At 53.5% G+C, this 16,200-nt stretch overlaps 1 protein-coding gene across 1 annotated transcript; it reads left to right on the forward strand.

Moving 5' to 3' along the window:
- The first annotated feature begins 4,724 nt into the window (after positions 1 to 4,724).
- On the forward strand, positions 4,725 to 7,631 carry LOC120748008 (olfactory receptor 1P1-like). The gene is made up of 3 exons (XM_040054078.1): positions 4,725 to 4,745; positions 6,676 to 6,992; positions 7,353 to 7,631. Exons 2-3 carry the CDS (start codon positions 6,699 to 6,701, stop codon positions 7,629 to 7,631), a joined length of 573 nt encoding a protein of 190 aa, XP_039910012.1. The 5' UTR covers positions 4,725 to 4,745; positions 6,676 to 6,698.
- The last annotated feature ends 8,569 nt before the right edge of the window (positions 7,632 to 16,200 follow it).

Genomic DNA, 16,200 nt, shown 5'->3' on the forward strand with positions numbered 1-16,200 from the left:
ACACTTTCTCCATCAGGTTCCTCTGTGAGACCGATTAAAACTTCAAGAAACTTTGGAGTTTCCATTTAACTTGGAGTTCTTGATAAGTTTTTTGAACACACACTCAGTGACTGAGTTGAAAGTAAACAACACCAAATCCACAGGAGGATCATTAAACTTCTGGTGCTGTTGCTGTGCTGCTGAGCTGGGACAGGCTCCTGGCACAGAGGCTGCTCATGGCAACCAAGAAAAGTTTCAAAAAGACAATTATCCTGAGGAGAAATCCTCCTTCCTGTGGTATTTGAAATGTAGACTCAGAGAAAGTTTACAGTGGCATAACAACCTTTTCTGTTCCTTTCTCATTAATTGTTAACCCTCTCTTCTTTGTTTGCTTCGCTTTTAACAGTATAGAACATCAGTCTCTTATATGAAATACAAGCTTTTGCACTTATGCCTATTGATATCTATGCCTATGGAATATTAACTTTTGAACAGAATACATGTTTCAACAGTAAATAAACACACTGAACTGAATAATAGAACTAATCTCTCTTTAGCTCCCACTGCTGCTTTAGTAAATTTTCTTGTTTATTTTTCAATTTTTGTCACTTTTATCTTCTGCAATTTCTGCTCTTCCATCGACTAAAGCAATATCTCTGCTTGCTGTTTCTCTCCCTCTTGATCTTTTCAATGCTACTCCTCATGTAGTTCTAAACTCATTTTCATGATGTTTCTTCTCTTTGAGTATGGTCACCTCCTTTTTTGGTTTTTTTTTGCATTAGTTTTTAGCTTTTCTTATATTCCTTTTCTGCAGCTCCAACTCAGACTCTCAGCGCTCAGCCGCTGCTTCCAGCTACGCTGTGCTGCTGTGAACACTGGCACGTGCCGCCCCAGGGTCCTTCAAACTGCAGCCGTAACTTGGGGTCAGTGTCTCATGAGTCATCTGGACTCTTGGGCTCACAGGTCTGCCTACACTGCTCTTAGGCTCTCACGTTCACCTGGCTGCAACTCATCTGGGTTTTTAGGCTCTCAGGTCTGCCTCTTTTGCTCTCAGGTCCACCTTTTCGGCTCTTCAGGCTCTTGATCTGCCTGGCTCAGCTTGGCTGGGCCCCACAGTCTCACTGCTCTTAGGCCTGTAGTCATCTCCCAGGATCACATTGGGGTCACCATTCATTGTCACCTGGTCCTCACAGAGGGCACCAGTTGACTGTGGAGCCATGACTGATGCAGGTGTCTGTCCCATATTATCTAAAACCTCTCATACCTTTCTCTCTGTAGCCTACCCACAGGCAGCTCCACACAGCCTTCTGATTGCTCTCTTATTCCTGCAGAACTGGCTAACACTTTCCTGTCCCTTGAATGAGCACCAGACCCTCTCTGTCCCTCACACACCTGCTTGACCCTTCTTGCTCACAGCACAGCCTGCAGACTCCATCTGACTCTTGCCCAGCTCACCCACTGTGTTATAACACTCACTCTCATTGGACATAGCTGGGATCTGTTAAGGGCAAGGCTGTTCCCACTCTTGGGAATTAGTACAGCTGCAGTTTATCAAGCGCGAGATTGCCTTCAGCACAATCTCTATTCTCTTTACAATCTGTCCTCCCACACCAAGGAGAATCTGTGTACAGTACAGAACCTCATGGAACCAAGGGATCATTGTGGCACAGCAAGGCCTTGTGGAACCAAAGGGACCATGGTGACACTACGGAACCTCATGGAACTACGGGTCCATTGTGACACAGCAGGGCTGCAGAACCAAGGAGTCCATTGTGACACTGCAGAACCTCATGGAATCACGGTGTCCATGTTACACTGCTGAACCTCATGGAAACAAAGGGTCCCTTGTGACATTGCGGAACCAAGGAGACTGTTGTTGGTAGTATGAAACCTCATGGAACCAAAAGTCGATTGTGGGACCTCATGGAACCATGGAGACCATCATGACACTTCAGGACCCACTGGAACCAAGAGGCCATTGTTCCACTGCAGGGCCTTGTATAACCAAGGGGTCATTGTAGCACAGCAGGGCCTCATGGAATCAAGGGGATCATAGTGACACTGTGGGGATCCATGGGACAACGGGGACATTCTGACTGTGGAACCAAGGAGACCATTGTGAACTGGCAGGGGAACCTGCTGAGACTATTATGACACTTCAAGGCCTTGTGACACCAAAGGGCCATTGTGGAACTGCAGGGCCTCGTGGAACCAGTGAGACCATTGTGACATGGCACGGCCTCATGGCAGCAAGGGGCCATTGTGACACTCTGGGGCCTTGTAGAACCGAGGGGCCATTGTGACACTGTGCCACCATGGAACCAAGGAGACCATTGTGACACTGCAGGGCTCCATGGAACTAAGGACTCATGTAACAGTGAGGGGCCCAATGGAATCAAGGAGCCATTCCATACTTCAGGGCCTCAGGGATCCAAGGTGCCCCTGTGACACTGTAAGGCCTCATGGAATCGTGGCAACTATTATGGTACTTTGACACCTCATTGAACCAAGGGGCTCTGCAGGATGTTGTGGAACCCAGGAGACCATTGTGACACTGCAGGGCCTCATGAGAGTAATGAGACCATTCTGGAACTCTGAGTCCCCATGGAACCAAGGGGCCATTGTGTCATCACAGGGCCTCATAGAACCAAGAAAACCATTGTGACACTGTCAGGTCTCATGGATTAAGGGGCCATTGTGACACTGTGGATCCAAGGACATCACTGTGATATTTCTGGGCCTCATGGAAATAAAGATCTGTTCTGATACTACAGGGCTTCATGGAACCGATGGACAATTGTGATGCTGCAGGGCCCCAGCATAGAACAGGTCTGCTTGGCTTGGCTTCCTGGGGTCTGCCTGACTGGTCCAACTGACCTTGGCATGTTGAGGGCTGCCCTCATCTGTCTCTGATGCCCTAGAGTTCTGTGCTTTCCCTCCTGTGGGAAAGAACTGTCCTTCTCCTCCAGGTGCCCATGGCCAAAGTTATGCTTCTACCTCCAAATTTGATTATATCCAAGGATTGTTCCCATTTGAAACCTGTCAGGACAGACAGCTCTGGCTGGCCATGGCCTCTTGGGGACCACCCCTCATCTGCCTTCACAATACTGGGGGACCATGCTTCTCTTCCCATGGAAAAAACATCTTTCAAGTCCAGGCATCTATGGCCAAAGCTGGGAATCTGCCTCAAAAATTCCTTAATCCAAGGATAGCTTCCACAAAAAAGCTGACAGAATTGTCTAGGTTCCCATGGTTTCCTGAAGGCCAGCTCTCATCTGCCTCTGAAATACTGGGTCTCTGCCCTTCCCTTCCTGTGGAGAAGAACTGTCATTCTTGTCCAGACACTCACAGCTGAAATGGAATTCCACCTCCAGAACTCCCCATGTATCCAAGGATTCCTTTCAGACAAAAGCTGTAAGGACAGACAGCTTGGGCCTTTCCTTGGCCTCTAGTGAGTGCCTCCTATCTGCCTTCAAACCCTGGGGTTCTGTGGCTTTCTTCCTATAGAAAAGAACCATCCTTCTTGTCTAGGTGTTTGTGGCCTAAAGCTCTTTGCTCAGTGGAGGGAGACTGAGGACAGCAGGAGAAAACCCTGGGTGGGATTGAAGGGTGGTTTCAAAGATAGTGGATCCTTTTGAAATAGCAGAAAAAAACCAGAAAAGAAATAATTAATGCAAAGGGCAACTGGGGATGGCCAGGCTGGGAAGAGATAGAAAGGAATTTCTGTCCCAGGGCTGGGCTGTGGTGCAACACATCCCCAAGAAGGAGCCTGGAGCAGCCCAAAGCTTTGTGTGCCCAGGCAGAGGCAGGCAGGACACAGAGCTGTCAGCAAAGGAAGGGGCCGGCGAGGTGGGGCAGCCGGGGGATGACGACAGCCTGCAGGGACAGAGGCGCAGGGCATGGACACCGTAGGACAGCCTGGGCTGGAGAGGGCACAGGGATGGGCAGCAGCTGAAAGGCCCTGACACAGCCAGCTCCTGCAGCACTTGGGCCATGGCTGCTGGCCCTGGGCCTGAGCCATGAGCAGGAGACAAGTGACCCTGGCAGGCCTGGGGCCTCATTGCCTCCTTGTCCCTGCTCAGCAGCCTGGCAGGGGCCGCCCCATGGTGCTGCCCTTGGCATTGCACATCCCCACATCCCAGTGTCCTGGGAAGAGCCCTGAGCACTGAGGGGGGGACAGGATCTGCCTTGGCAGGGGCTGGGGCTCAGGCCTTGGCCCTTTGCATTCCTGAAACACATGCAGGTTTGCTGAGCATCAGAGACACCTTTGCCTTGTTTGTCCCCACCTGTCATCACTGCCTGCAGTGTTCTGCTCTAACTGGAACCTGGGGACACTTTCTCAGTCGTGTCCCTCAATGGGACCCATTTAACTTGGAGAAACTTCAGTATTTCATTCTCATTTTGAGTTCTTGAAAAGTGGTTTGAACACTCTCAGGGACAGAGTCTGATGTAAACAACATCAAAAGCCCCAAGAAACTAATTAAAGTCCTTGTGCTGTGTCTGTGCTGCTGAGCTGGGCTGGGCTCCTGGCACAGAGGCAGCTCATGCAATCAAGAAAAGCTTCAAAAAGACATTTCTCTTGAGGAGCAGCTCCTCTCCCAGACCAGCAGGGCTGAGCACACTACCTGCAGGTACCTGGGAGAAGTGAAGCAGACAGAGGCTAAAGCAACATGAAGCATAATTCAGAGAATATTCACCGATAAAACTTCACACCTTTTCAAAATTCTGAACTTCTTCATGGAGAAATCATCACCACTCCTGACACAGTAAGTCTCTGGCTGCAGGGATCTCCTCAAGCTGACCCAGGACAGGACTGACATGACTGTAAGGATGGCTCTGCTGCCCTTTCTGCTTTGGGGGAGGATGTGCTCCAGAGCGGGGCTGCCCTGGGCACCGTCAGAGGGACAGGGCAGGACGGCTCCTGCTGCCAGGGACGGCTGCAGGGGCTGAAGCTGGGGCTGCAGCCAGGGGTGCCCAGGGCTGTCGTGCAGAGCAGCTCCTGCAGCCCTGAGGGCTCTTGGCCAGGCCACGGGATCTGCCACCTGCCAGGGGCAGCTCTCAGCCTGCCTGGGAACTCCCCATGGATGGTGGAGGGGAGCTGTGGGTGCTAGGAGTGACTCCTGCCAGGGCAGGTCCTGCTGCTGTGGAGAGGGTGCTGTGTGGGCCAGGGCTGCTCAGAGCTCCAGCTCATGCCCAGGTCATTTCTGAGGGGACTTTTCAAGAACTCATTGAGAGAAGGAGTTTCCTGCTTGGGTCTCTGCTTTCCTGGATCAGTGCTCCCACTTTTTCCTGGCTCAATTTGCTGGCAATGAAAACTGCACTGTGCAGGGTAGAGCAGGGGCTGAGGCTCTTAAGCCATGACCCTGAGGATTCCTGGGTACCTCAGCAAGTGCCTCCAGCTCCCCAGCCTCCAGATCCATCCAGCATCCCCTTTCCATGGTGCCCAGGCCTGGGGGAGCTGTTCTTTAATCCCTGCAGCCCCGAGCAGCTGCAGGGCAGAGCTGGCCCAGGGGCTGGGCTGGGCTCTGGCAGCACTGGCAGGGAAGGAGCCCGGGGCCACAGGAACAGCTCGGGCTGGGACAGCTCCAGCAGCAGAGGCGTGGGCAGGGAGGGAGGGAGGCAGTGCTGAGGGAAGCCCTGCTGCAGGGGAGATGTGGCACCTGCCAGCCCTGCCCTGCAGGGCACACACTGCCCTGAGCAGCACAGCTCTTGTGTCCCCTCGCAGCCAGCACAGCCCTCAGCCCGGGGGCTCGGGGCCCTCAGTCCCCTCCTGGGCCGGCAGAGCAGCCCCAGAGATGAAGGGCATCTCTCCTGCCATGTGCCCATTCCCTGCTGACCAGGGCCTGAGGGCCACTGTCCTGCACTGCTGCTGCCTGGCAGGGGCTGTGCAGGGCTGGGCAGGGAAAGGCTTTTCCTCAGGGCCCAGCTCTCTCTCTCCTTGCCTTGCCCAGGTGCTCCTGGCATTGCTGAGGGGCTCTCTGGGAATGGCAGTTCCAGCTGCAGGCTCAGGCCCAGCCCTTGGGCTCCTCCTGTGCAGGCTGAGCACAGCAATGGGGTGTCCCAGCTCCCTCTGCCCTGGGGAGCTCTGGGCAGGGCAGGCTGGGAATGAGCCGACTCTCCCTGACTTTGGGAAAGGCAGGAGCCACTTCGTGTGCCAGGGATCCCTCTGATCTTGGCACTGTCTCCTGGCTTTCTGGGGCAACACAAGAGAGGAGCTCAGAGAGGTGCAAGTCAGGGCAGATGGGAACGGGAGAGAGGGACAGAGCAGCTCCCCTCAGTCTGCACTAAGGCTCAGACAATCCTTCTGCCTCACTGTACCCTCTGTTCTCCCCAGGTGCAGCAGAATCTCTTGTTCTGCCTCCTGCAATCCCCATCCCTTCACCCTGGCAGCTCCTGTGCCTTAGGGGAAGATTCTTTGTCCACGTTCAAACACCAGGACTGGCCCCTGCCCTCACTGTTCCCCTGCACTGACTGGGGGTCAGGGCTGACTCCCAGGTGTCCTGCAGGACCAGGTCTGGCTCCTCACTGAACATTGGCCAGCAGCAATCAGGGCTACAGCAACCAAGATGAAGGAAGTTCTCCTAGACACAGACAAGGGGGTGGCATTTAGTGGCAGGGAATGGTCTTTGAGAGAGGGCTTTGACTCTTCTATGAGAAAACTCTCCTCAGCTGTCATTGTGTTTTCTCCTGCAAAAGATTCCAATGTCTGGAGAAAGCAAATGTCCAACAGCAGCTCCATCAGCCACTTCCTCCTGCTGCCATTAGCAGACACGCGGCAGCTGCAGCTCCTGCACTTCTGCCTCTTCCTGGGCATCTCCCTGGCTGCCCTCCTGGCCAACGGCCTCATCATCAGCGCCGTAGCCTGCGGCCACCTCCTGCACACGCCCATGTTCTTCTTCCTGCTCAACCTGGCCCTCACCGACCTGGGCTCCATCCTCACCACTGTCCCCAAAGCCATGCACAATTCCCTCTGGGACACCAGGAACATCTCCTATGAAGGATGTGCTGCACAGGTATTTATGCTTGTCTTCTTCCTTGGGTCAGAGCTTGCTCTACTCACCATCATGTGCTATGACCGCTACGTGTCCATCTGCAAACCCCTGCACTACGGGACCCTCCTGGGCAGCAGAGCTTGTGCCCACATGGCAGCAGCTGCCTGGGCCAGTGGCTTCCTCACTGCTCTGCTGCACACGGCCAATACATTTTCCCTGTCCCTGTGCCATGGCAATGCCCTGGGCCAGTTCTTCTGTGAAGTGCCACACATCCTCAAACTCTCCTGCTCACACTCAAAATTCAGGGAACTTGGAATTCCTGTGGTTGGTGTCTGTTTATCATTTGGTTGTTTTGTGTTCATTGTTTTCTCGTATGTGCAGATCTTCAGGGCCGTGCTGAGGATCCCCTCTGAGCAGGGACGGCACAAAGCCTTTTCCACCTGCCTCCCTCACCTGACTGTGGTCTCCCTGTTCCTCAGCACTGGCTTTTTTGCCTACCTGAAGCCCTCCTCCATCTCATCCCCATCCCTGGATCTGGCAGTGTCAGTTCTGTACTCGCTGGTGCCTCCAGCCGTGAACCCCCTCATCTACAGCCTGAGGAACCAGGAGCTCAAGGCTGCAGTGTGGAGACTGATGACTGGATTTTTCCAGAAACATTAAACTGTTGCCAATTTCTGCAAATCACTTGTAATAAAAGTAATTTTTGAGAGCACTTGTAGCTTTGGTTGTTGGGGTTTTTATTCTTTCTTTTAGTTTTCAATGGTGTTCACAAAGCAAGGCCATTGTTTTTCTTCTTTCCCCCTTTACTGTGGCCCCAGACTGTGTCAATAAGAAGCTGTGCTCTCAGTAGCTATAAATGAATTAAAGTGTCTCCCAGCAAAGTTTTCACCACAGATCCCCCTTTGTTCCCTTCTCTGGAGCTGCAGCAGCAATGTCTGTGTGCAGAGCTGGGGCAGATCAGTGCTGGCACAGCAGCTGTGCCCAGGAGCAGCAGCACTTGGTGTTGCCAGTGCTGCTCCCGTGGCCCTGCCCCGCTGCCCTCCTGGCCCTGGTGTTGCTGTAGGGCCTGAGTGCTCTCGGGGCCGGGCACAGTGCTGGGGGTGGCAGTGCCGGGGCTGCAGCAGGGACAGGCCATGGGCACTGCTGGGGCAGCGCTGACGCCTCAGGCCAGGGCCTGGGGGCTCCAGGCTCCTTGCCCAGGCTCTCTCCAGAACACGCCCAGGCCAATGCTCAGCAGAGAAAAGCCCCGTGAGCAGCCCCAGGGTGGCCGTGGGCAGGGTGGGGGCAAACAGCATCACACCATGGGAACGTCCCTTGGGGAGCAGGATCATCCTCCAAGTGCTGCAGGAATTGTCTGCAGGCTCCTGCTGTGCTTCGGGTTGTTTCCTTGCCAGAGGCACCACAGGCCAGGGGGGCACATCTGGGCTGCTGTGTCTGGCTGTGGGGCTCCCTGTTCTGGGCAATGAGGAGGGGCTGCAGAGGCTCTGCAGGACTGACAGGATGGGCTTTGGGGCTGTGAGGAGAAGCTGAGGGACCTGGGCTGCTGGACCTTCTGAAGAGGAGGCCCAGGGCTCATCCTGCAACTGCTCCAAGGGTGGTTTCAGAGAATCACAGAATCAGCAAGGTTGGAAAAGACCTTGCAGATCATCAAGTCCAAACTGTGTCTTGACACCACCTTGTGTCCCCTGAGCCTTCTCTTCTCCAGGATGAACAACCCCAGCTCCCTCAGCAGCTCCTCATAGGACTTGTGTTCCAGACCCCTCACCAGCCTTGTTGCCCTTCTCTGGACACGCTCCAGCCCCTCCATGTCCTTCCTAAATTGGGGGCCCAGAACTGGACACAGCACTCGAGGTGCTGCCTCACCACTGCTGAGTACAGGTAAAGAATCACTGCCCTGCTCCTGCTGGCCACACCATTCCTGATCCAGGCCAGGTGCCACTGGCCTTCTTGGCCACCTGGGCACACTGCTGGCTCATGTCCAGCCTGCTGTCCATCAGTGCCCCAGGTCCCTTTCTCCTGGGTGCTCTCCAGCCACTCTGCCCTCAGCCTGTAGCACTGCAGGGGTTGTTGTGGCCAAAGTGCAGGACCTGGCCCTTGGTCTTGTTAAACCTCCCACTGTTGGATTTGGGCCCTGGATCCAGCCTGTCCAGGTCCCTCTGCAGAGCCCTCCTACCCTCCAGCAGATCCACACTCTCACCCAGCTTGGTGTCATCTGCAAATTTGCTGATGGTGGATTCAATCCCCTCATCCAGATCATCAATGCAGACATTGAAATCCACGCTGGCTGGGTCTGATCCCTCGGCCATCCTGTGGGTGCTGTGTGATGGAACTCAAGGTGATCTGTTCCAGAACCTTGCTGGGCACCGAGGTCAGGCTGACAGGCCTGGAGTTCCCCAGATCCTCATTCCAGCCCTTCTTGGGGATGGGCTCACATTGGCACCTCCAGTCCTCTGGGACCTCCCTGCAGGGCCAGGACTGATGAGAAATGATGGAGAGCAGCTTGGTGAGCTCATCCACCATCTGCCTCATCCCTCTAGGATGGATCCCATCTGGTCCCAGAGACACCTGTGAGCATCTGAGTGGCTCAGCAGGTCACCAGCTGCTTCCTCCTGGATGACAGGGGGCTGTTCTGCTCCCTGTGCCCATCTACCAGCTCAGGAGAACACTTGTCCTGAGGATCACCTGTCTGATTGTTGAAAAATGTGACAAACAAGGTTTTAGCAGCTCAGCCTTTTCCTTATCTCTAGTTACTATCTTCCTCACAGTATCCAATAAAAACTAAAGGTTCTCCTTATCCTACATTTTGTTATAAATTTATATGGGGAAACGTTTTAATTTTTCAGAAAACTGGCCAGGTTAAATTTTAACTGAACTTTCTCCTCTCTAATTTTCTTTCCATGTGACCTATCAACATCCCTAAACATTTCCTGATTTGCCTGACCTTCTGGCTGAGGCGTTGCAACTTTTTTTTTTTTTTTTTTTTTTTTTTTTTTTTTTTTTTTTTTTTCTGAGTTCCCACAAAAGTTTCATGGGCTGCCAGGCCAGTCATTTTCCTCACTGGCTCATCTTTTGGCACACCAGGACAGGATGCTCCTCTCCCCTTAAGATTCCTTTTTTGAAGTGTGTCCATCCTTCCTGGACCTTCCCTTTTTTAAGGGCTTTTTCCCTTAAAAAAATCAGTACCTGATTCGGTACTCCCCAAATCTGCATCCTAGAGAGGCCAAATCTGCCTTCCTTATTTTCAGTGTAGATGTTTTGTTGATGCCTTTCCTTCTTTCCCAGATTTATTGAAAGTTGATTATTTCATGGTCACAATACCCCAGGCAGCCTCAGTCCATCACATCTCCCACCAGCCCTTTCCTGTTTGTGGACAGCAGCAGACAGAGCTTTCCTTGGCCGTGGGAGTGTTACCAAAAATTTGGTAAAATAAAAAGCTCCTTAACACCAATGTAGCATTTAGAAGCAGCATTGTTTTTTTGGCTGGATGCACGGGGGAACAGCTCCTCCCAAAGCTGTGCATGCTGAGTACAGGAATATTTCTGTTTATATTCTCTATTTTGCATACATATTCACTGCCTGTCCTGGACTAATCATACCTATGATAATCATTTCCCTGAAATCATTTACATATTTCCCTCCCCTTTTGCACACACACTTCTGTCCTGGGGGTCTCTCTGGTGGTCCCTGGTGGTCACAGACCCCAATGTTCCAGTCGGCCTGGCTGAGCTGGCAGGACACTGAGGCGGGTGAATTTCCAGTTCCCCTTCTTACACAATGGGCATTGTGTAGTTTCCATGGGCCAGTGGTTTTGGAGAATGAGCATTGTGTTAGCTCATCAGGTGTAGACCATTTATCATCTGGTAACATGAGGTCACAGAGTGAGCTATGACATCACAGAGTGGGTTAGGGGAGGTCATTGAGCAGCTATGACATCATTGGTAATCTCTGTGACATCACAAAGCAGACTGTGGGATCACAGAGTTGGCTGTGACAGTACCGGGTGGCTCTGTGACATCACAGAGTTGTCTGTGACATCACAGCAGGGCTGTGTGAGGTCACTGGGTTGGTCACTCCAACCCAGACCCCCCTTACAGTTTCCCCCATGAAGTCCAATGCTGTTCATGTTGAACGGGGTCCTCGGTCCTCTGGTATCCCCTTGGTCCACCTGGAGCCACAGCCTCCAACAAAGGATGTTCCACAGGATCGACCCAAGAGCCTGACACGGGGACAAGGGGCTGGGCTGTGTGACCAGGACATCAAGGATGTGCATGATCCAGATCACTGTGGCCTGGGTTGGGTTCCTCAGGGCAGGAAAGATGTCTGGCAGCTGCAGCAGGGTTAGGGAAGGGCTCCAAGGTGGGGCTGGAGCCCTTTGGTTGTGAGGAGAGGCTGAGGGAGCTGGGCTTGTCCAGCCCAGAGCAGGGAAGGCTGAGGGGCTCCTCATGCCAGCCTGGCAGTGCCACCGAGGGGTGGTGGAGAGCACAGAGCCAGGCTCTTCACTGGGGGCCTGGTGGGAGACAAAAGACAATGATATAGGGTGAAAGAGGGGAGCTTCAGCCAGGACAGGAGGAAACCTTTGTTCCCATGGGCTCAGCCAGGTGCTCAGGTGCTGCCCCCTCCCCTTCCTTTGGGATTTTCCAATCCAGACCAAATCAAGCCTTGAACCACTTGGTCTGGCCCAGTTTCTGACAGCTTGGGCTGCTGACTTGCTGAGGTCCTTTCCAATTCAGCTCTCTAACGATCCTGGGACAGTGCTGCTCCCTGTTTTACACTGGAGCAGAGCAGATGGGACAGGAGCCCTGCAGGGCTGTACAGGACCTGCTGCTTGCGAGGTGCACAAGCACGTCTTCATTAGCTGGGTCATTTGAGCACTTTTAAGAAATGCCAAAGTTTTCCCACCAGGACAGACCAGGAATTTCCTGGAATTGTGTGATGGCAGGAGAAGGAATCCTCTATTTGTGTCACTGGCTGGACTTCTGTTTTTCATGGAGCTGTGCCTTCCCTTGGTTTTGTTGGCTGACAATAAATGAACATCCCTCTGTGTCTCAGGCAGCTCCTTCTGCAAGGAAAGCAGGTGGGAGTTGGTGCCAAGGAGCTGAAAGCTGCAGCTGCAGCCTGGAGCAGAGGAAGCTGAGATTGGCACAAGGCTGCTCTGAGTCCCTGGGGCTGGATGAGGGAAATGGTGGGATGGGGCTAGGGACCAAGTCTGATTGATTGTCAGCCATGAAGGGTTTTGTTTTTCATATCTATTCAGACTGCAAGAGGACGTGCTCAGAATCAATATCAACTGGAGATTTGTGATACCAATCTATAAGCAGGAAAACAAAACTAAACAGGAGAAAAAAATCTCCCTGCATTTTTCAAAGACATAGTGTATTCTCTTTGAACACACTTCTATAATCTGTCTAAGTAGCCACATAAGAATTGAAGAGCTGAAATTAAATTGTTCCCAGAGGCTTGTTTTTTTTAGGGTGTTTTGAAACATTAATGAGCCTTTGGCACTGAATTCCTGAACTGAAGAGCGGAAGACTGAACAAGTCTCTGGAGAACTAAAATTCATCAGGGAACCTCCAACAAACTGCTGAGTATCCATCCTCAGCAGGGCAAAGAAATCTATTCTAAATAGATTCTAATAGATTGCTCAGCAGAGCAATCTATTTAAATTGAATACATTCCAGGGGTTTCCACCTGCTAAAGGACTATAAGCTCACATGCAGACACAGGGGCTCCATGGTGGCATCTGAGGGGTCTCTGGGCTCCTGAAGATCTGTTTGGTCACACTCAGTCACAGGGGCTCCATGGTGACATCCCAGGGGTCCTTAATCTTCCTAAGGGTCATGAGGTGACAGACAGTCACAGGGCTGCACAGTGACAACAGAGGTGTCTGTACACTGCCAAGGAGCCAATTTGTCCCAGGCAGTGGCAGGAGTCCAGTGGTGACATCCCTGTGCTCATGAAGAACAGTGAGGTGACAGACACTCACAGGGCTCCATGGGGACATCCCAGGAGTCTCCAGGCTGCCAAAGAGCTGGGGATGTCACAGACACTCACAGGGGTTCCTGTCATGGGCAGAGTGGCAGCTTCAGGCAAAGTTTATTAAAGAAGCTCCTGTTGGGCCACAAGATGCAGAAAGGACCCCCAACACCCCAATCATACCCCCAAGCTCCCCCAAACCAGGCTTTACAAACTCTTTCTGTGAAAGGATCCTGGGACTTACTGGATCCAATCCCAGCCCCAGACTTTGTCAAGGATTTATGTGTAAAGGATTAGACAGGTGGAATTGAACATTAGTACAACTTTGTCCCACAACATTAGGGATGGCAAACCAGAAGTATTGGTGCACATATAGATATGACTGATTATGATCATGATTAAACAAAAAGGTTTTGTTTACTTACTCCACAGTATAGGAGCTGTAACATCTCTTTTAATATGCTCTAGGAAGCCATTTTGAAGCAATTCTATTAAAGTAAAACCAGTTATTAAGTAGAGATGGTTGTCACTCCCCCAGACCAATGATCGTGGGCAAATCTCATCAGTTCAGCCTCAGGCAGTGCTCTTGAGGGGTGTCCCAATTCCAGGGAGGAATCTAAACACCCCACCAAGAAGGGAAATGTCAGGAAATGCTGCAGTTAAAATTTGGGACAGGGCTTTTCTTGTCTGTAGTGCTGTCCTGTCAGTCAGATGGGCCCAGGCTGTGCCAGCTCAGCAGCTCTGCAGAAGCTCTCAGTGGTGTCATTTTGTTGTTCCTTTCTCTGGGGATTTTTCCAGCACTGCCACAGCTTCAGCTCCCTCTCAGGATGTTGAACTTGGGGATGGAGGAGTCAGGCTGCTTTCAGCATTATTCACCCCAAAAGCAGCATGACGCCCCCCTTCTTCATTTCCCACTGGGGGCTTTGCAAACAGAGCCTTGTTGGAGTTGTCTGAGCCCATTCCAGGCAGAGCCTCCTGCTCCAGCAGGAACTGCCTTTCCTGTGCCATGGCCAGGCCAGGTCCCACTGCAGGAAAAGCCCCAGGCCAGCCCTTCAACACAGTGAAGGCCTCGGGCACAAGTGCAGAGTGCTGGGAGCTGTGCCAGGAGAGCCTGGGACACCAAAGGCACCTGGGCAGCAGCAGCTCCCTGCAGGCCATGGCCAGAAGCCTCCCTTGGCAACCCGGCCTGGTGGCCACCACTGCAGAGCTGCTGGGGCAGGGGCTGATTTCTGCCTGGGCTCTGCCCCAGCCCACAGAGTGTGAGCTCAGCCCTGACTCGGGCACAGCCCTTGTGCCTGGGCCCTGCAAAGCCTAAAGGTCACCTGTGCCACCCTGGTGCCCATCCCTGGATCTGACACTGTCACTTCTGTACTCGCTGGTGCCTCCAACACTGAACCCCCTCATCTAGAGCCTGAGGAACCAGGAGTGTGAGGATGCCCTGAGGAATCTGACTACTCTGTGCTATTCAGAAACAATCAAGTGCCTCTTTGTTTCTGCATAGCATTCAGAATGGAACTCATTCCAGGCCCAGACTGCTTTGTGCCATGTGTCTTTTTTGTTATTCTATTCAGTGTATTCTATTTTTCCTTTTTTAATTTTTTTACTTTTGATAATGTTTCTCAATACTTTTACATCAGTATCTACCTTGCTGGTGATAAGCAGAGACAGTAAGGAGCCATCATCACTGTGCATTTATGTAAAATAAAGTGTCCTGCTCTGCCCTGTGTGTCCAAGATGTTTCCTCTGCCCTTCTCTGTCTCTGCAGGGGCAGTGCCTGTGAGCAGAGATGGAGGGAAGAGACTCCCAGCACAGCAGCACAGCCAGGGACAATGGCCCTGGCTCTTCCCACATCTGCTCTTCCCAACTCCAGCCTCTCCTTCCCAGCCCTGCTGTGGCTGTCAGGCCCCAGTGCTCTGGCAGCTTGGTCACTGTCCTGCTGCGTGTCCGTGCTGTGCCCACAGGCAGGGACAGGCCATGGGCACTGCTGGGACACAGCTGGGCTCCAGCACAGCAGCTCCAGCAGCAAAGGGATCTCCTGAGGGCAGGGCAGGAAGGCTTTGCTCTCCCTGCAGAGTCACTCTCAGGAACAGGCCCAAGGAACAGACTCTGAAGAGGCTCCTTGTGTTCCTTGTTCTCCCAGGGCTCAGTGGGATGAGATCAGGGTCCCAGTGTGGCCTTCAGGGCACTCAGGGCTGGGTCAGGTTCTGCTTGTTGGTGGCCAGGGCCCATCAGATGGGGAATGGTCTGTGCTGAACCTGGCTGGGGCTCTGCAGCTTGTGCCAGGGCTGATGGCAGGGGAAGGTTTGTCTGGAGGGCCTTGGGAGCTGCCAGGAGAGCACAGGGCACCTGCAGGGACAGTGTGTGCCAGGGATCAGCAGGGAGTGGAGCTCCCTGGGCACAGGCCTGGCCAGGGTGGGCTCAGCCCGAGATCAAGGACTGAATGTGTGCTGTGAGCCAGGAGAGCTCTGCAGCCCCAGGGGACACAGCAGGCACAGGGAAAGGAGTCTGGGCACGGACTGCTCTGACCCTCAGGGAACTTCCCCAGGAGGATGCAGGGCAGCCCCACGGCCATGGGGCAGCCCTGGAACAAGGCAGGCACCTCTGAGCAGCCTCCATGGCCCCAGCAGAGCCTGTGTGGGAGGGGGTCAGTGCAGGGAGCAGCATCAGCTGCCTCTGTCTCCCAGCCTGAGCAGCAGAGCCCAGCAGAGGCAGCCCAGGGCCCCGGGCAGCACAGCCCCTGTGCTCTGCAGAGCAGCAGCCCCAGCTCGGGGCTGTGGGCAGCAGGGCAGGGGCTGCAGCAATGGCTGCTCAGGCCAGCACAGACGTGTTCCCCTGGGAAAGGCTCTGTGGGCAGCTGGCATGTGCCAGGAGCAGAGCAGGAGCCCGTGGGTGTGCAGAGGAGCCCTGGCAAGAGGCTGCCCTGTCCCTGGGGCAGCAGGAGCTGCCTGAGGAGCCCCGGGGCCAACTCTGTGCTGCTGTGCTGGGCAGCGGGGCTGGCCCTGGGGCTGCAGGAGCTGCCTGAGCTGAGCATGTCCTGAGCATTCCAGACACAGAGTGGCTGTCCCTGACTTCCAGTGCCTCCAGTTCCTGCTGTAGGGACAGACAGGTCTGGGCTGCTCTGCAGGGCTGGGGCAGGGAGAGGAAAACAATGGACCCTTGATTATAGGAGTCCCTGCAGTGTCAGAATGATCTCCATGGTTCCATGAGGCCCCACAGTGTCACTATGGTCCCCTTGGTCACACCAGGCCCTGCAGTG

Source organism: Hirundo rustica, unplaced genomic scaffold (assembly GCF_015227805.2).
Source record: "Hirundo rustica isolate bHirRus1 unplaced genomic scaffold, bHirRus1.pri.v3 scaffold_426_arrow_ctg1, whole genome shotgun sequence".
Classification (NCBI taxonomy): Eukaryota; Metazoa; Chordata; class Aves; order Passeriformes; family Hirundinidae; genus Hirundo; species Hirundo rustica.

Coding starts and splice junctions, on each gene's coding strand:
- LOC120748008 (XM_040054078.1), top strand. CDS start 6,699: ATGTCCAACAGCAGCTCCATCAGCCACTTCCTCCTGCTGCCATTAGCA. Junction 6,993..7,352: donor ATGAAGGATGTGCTGCACAG/GTATTTATGCTT, acceptor TCGTATGTGCAG/ATCTTCAGGGCCGTGCTGAG.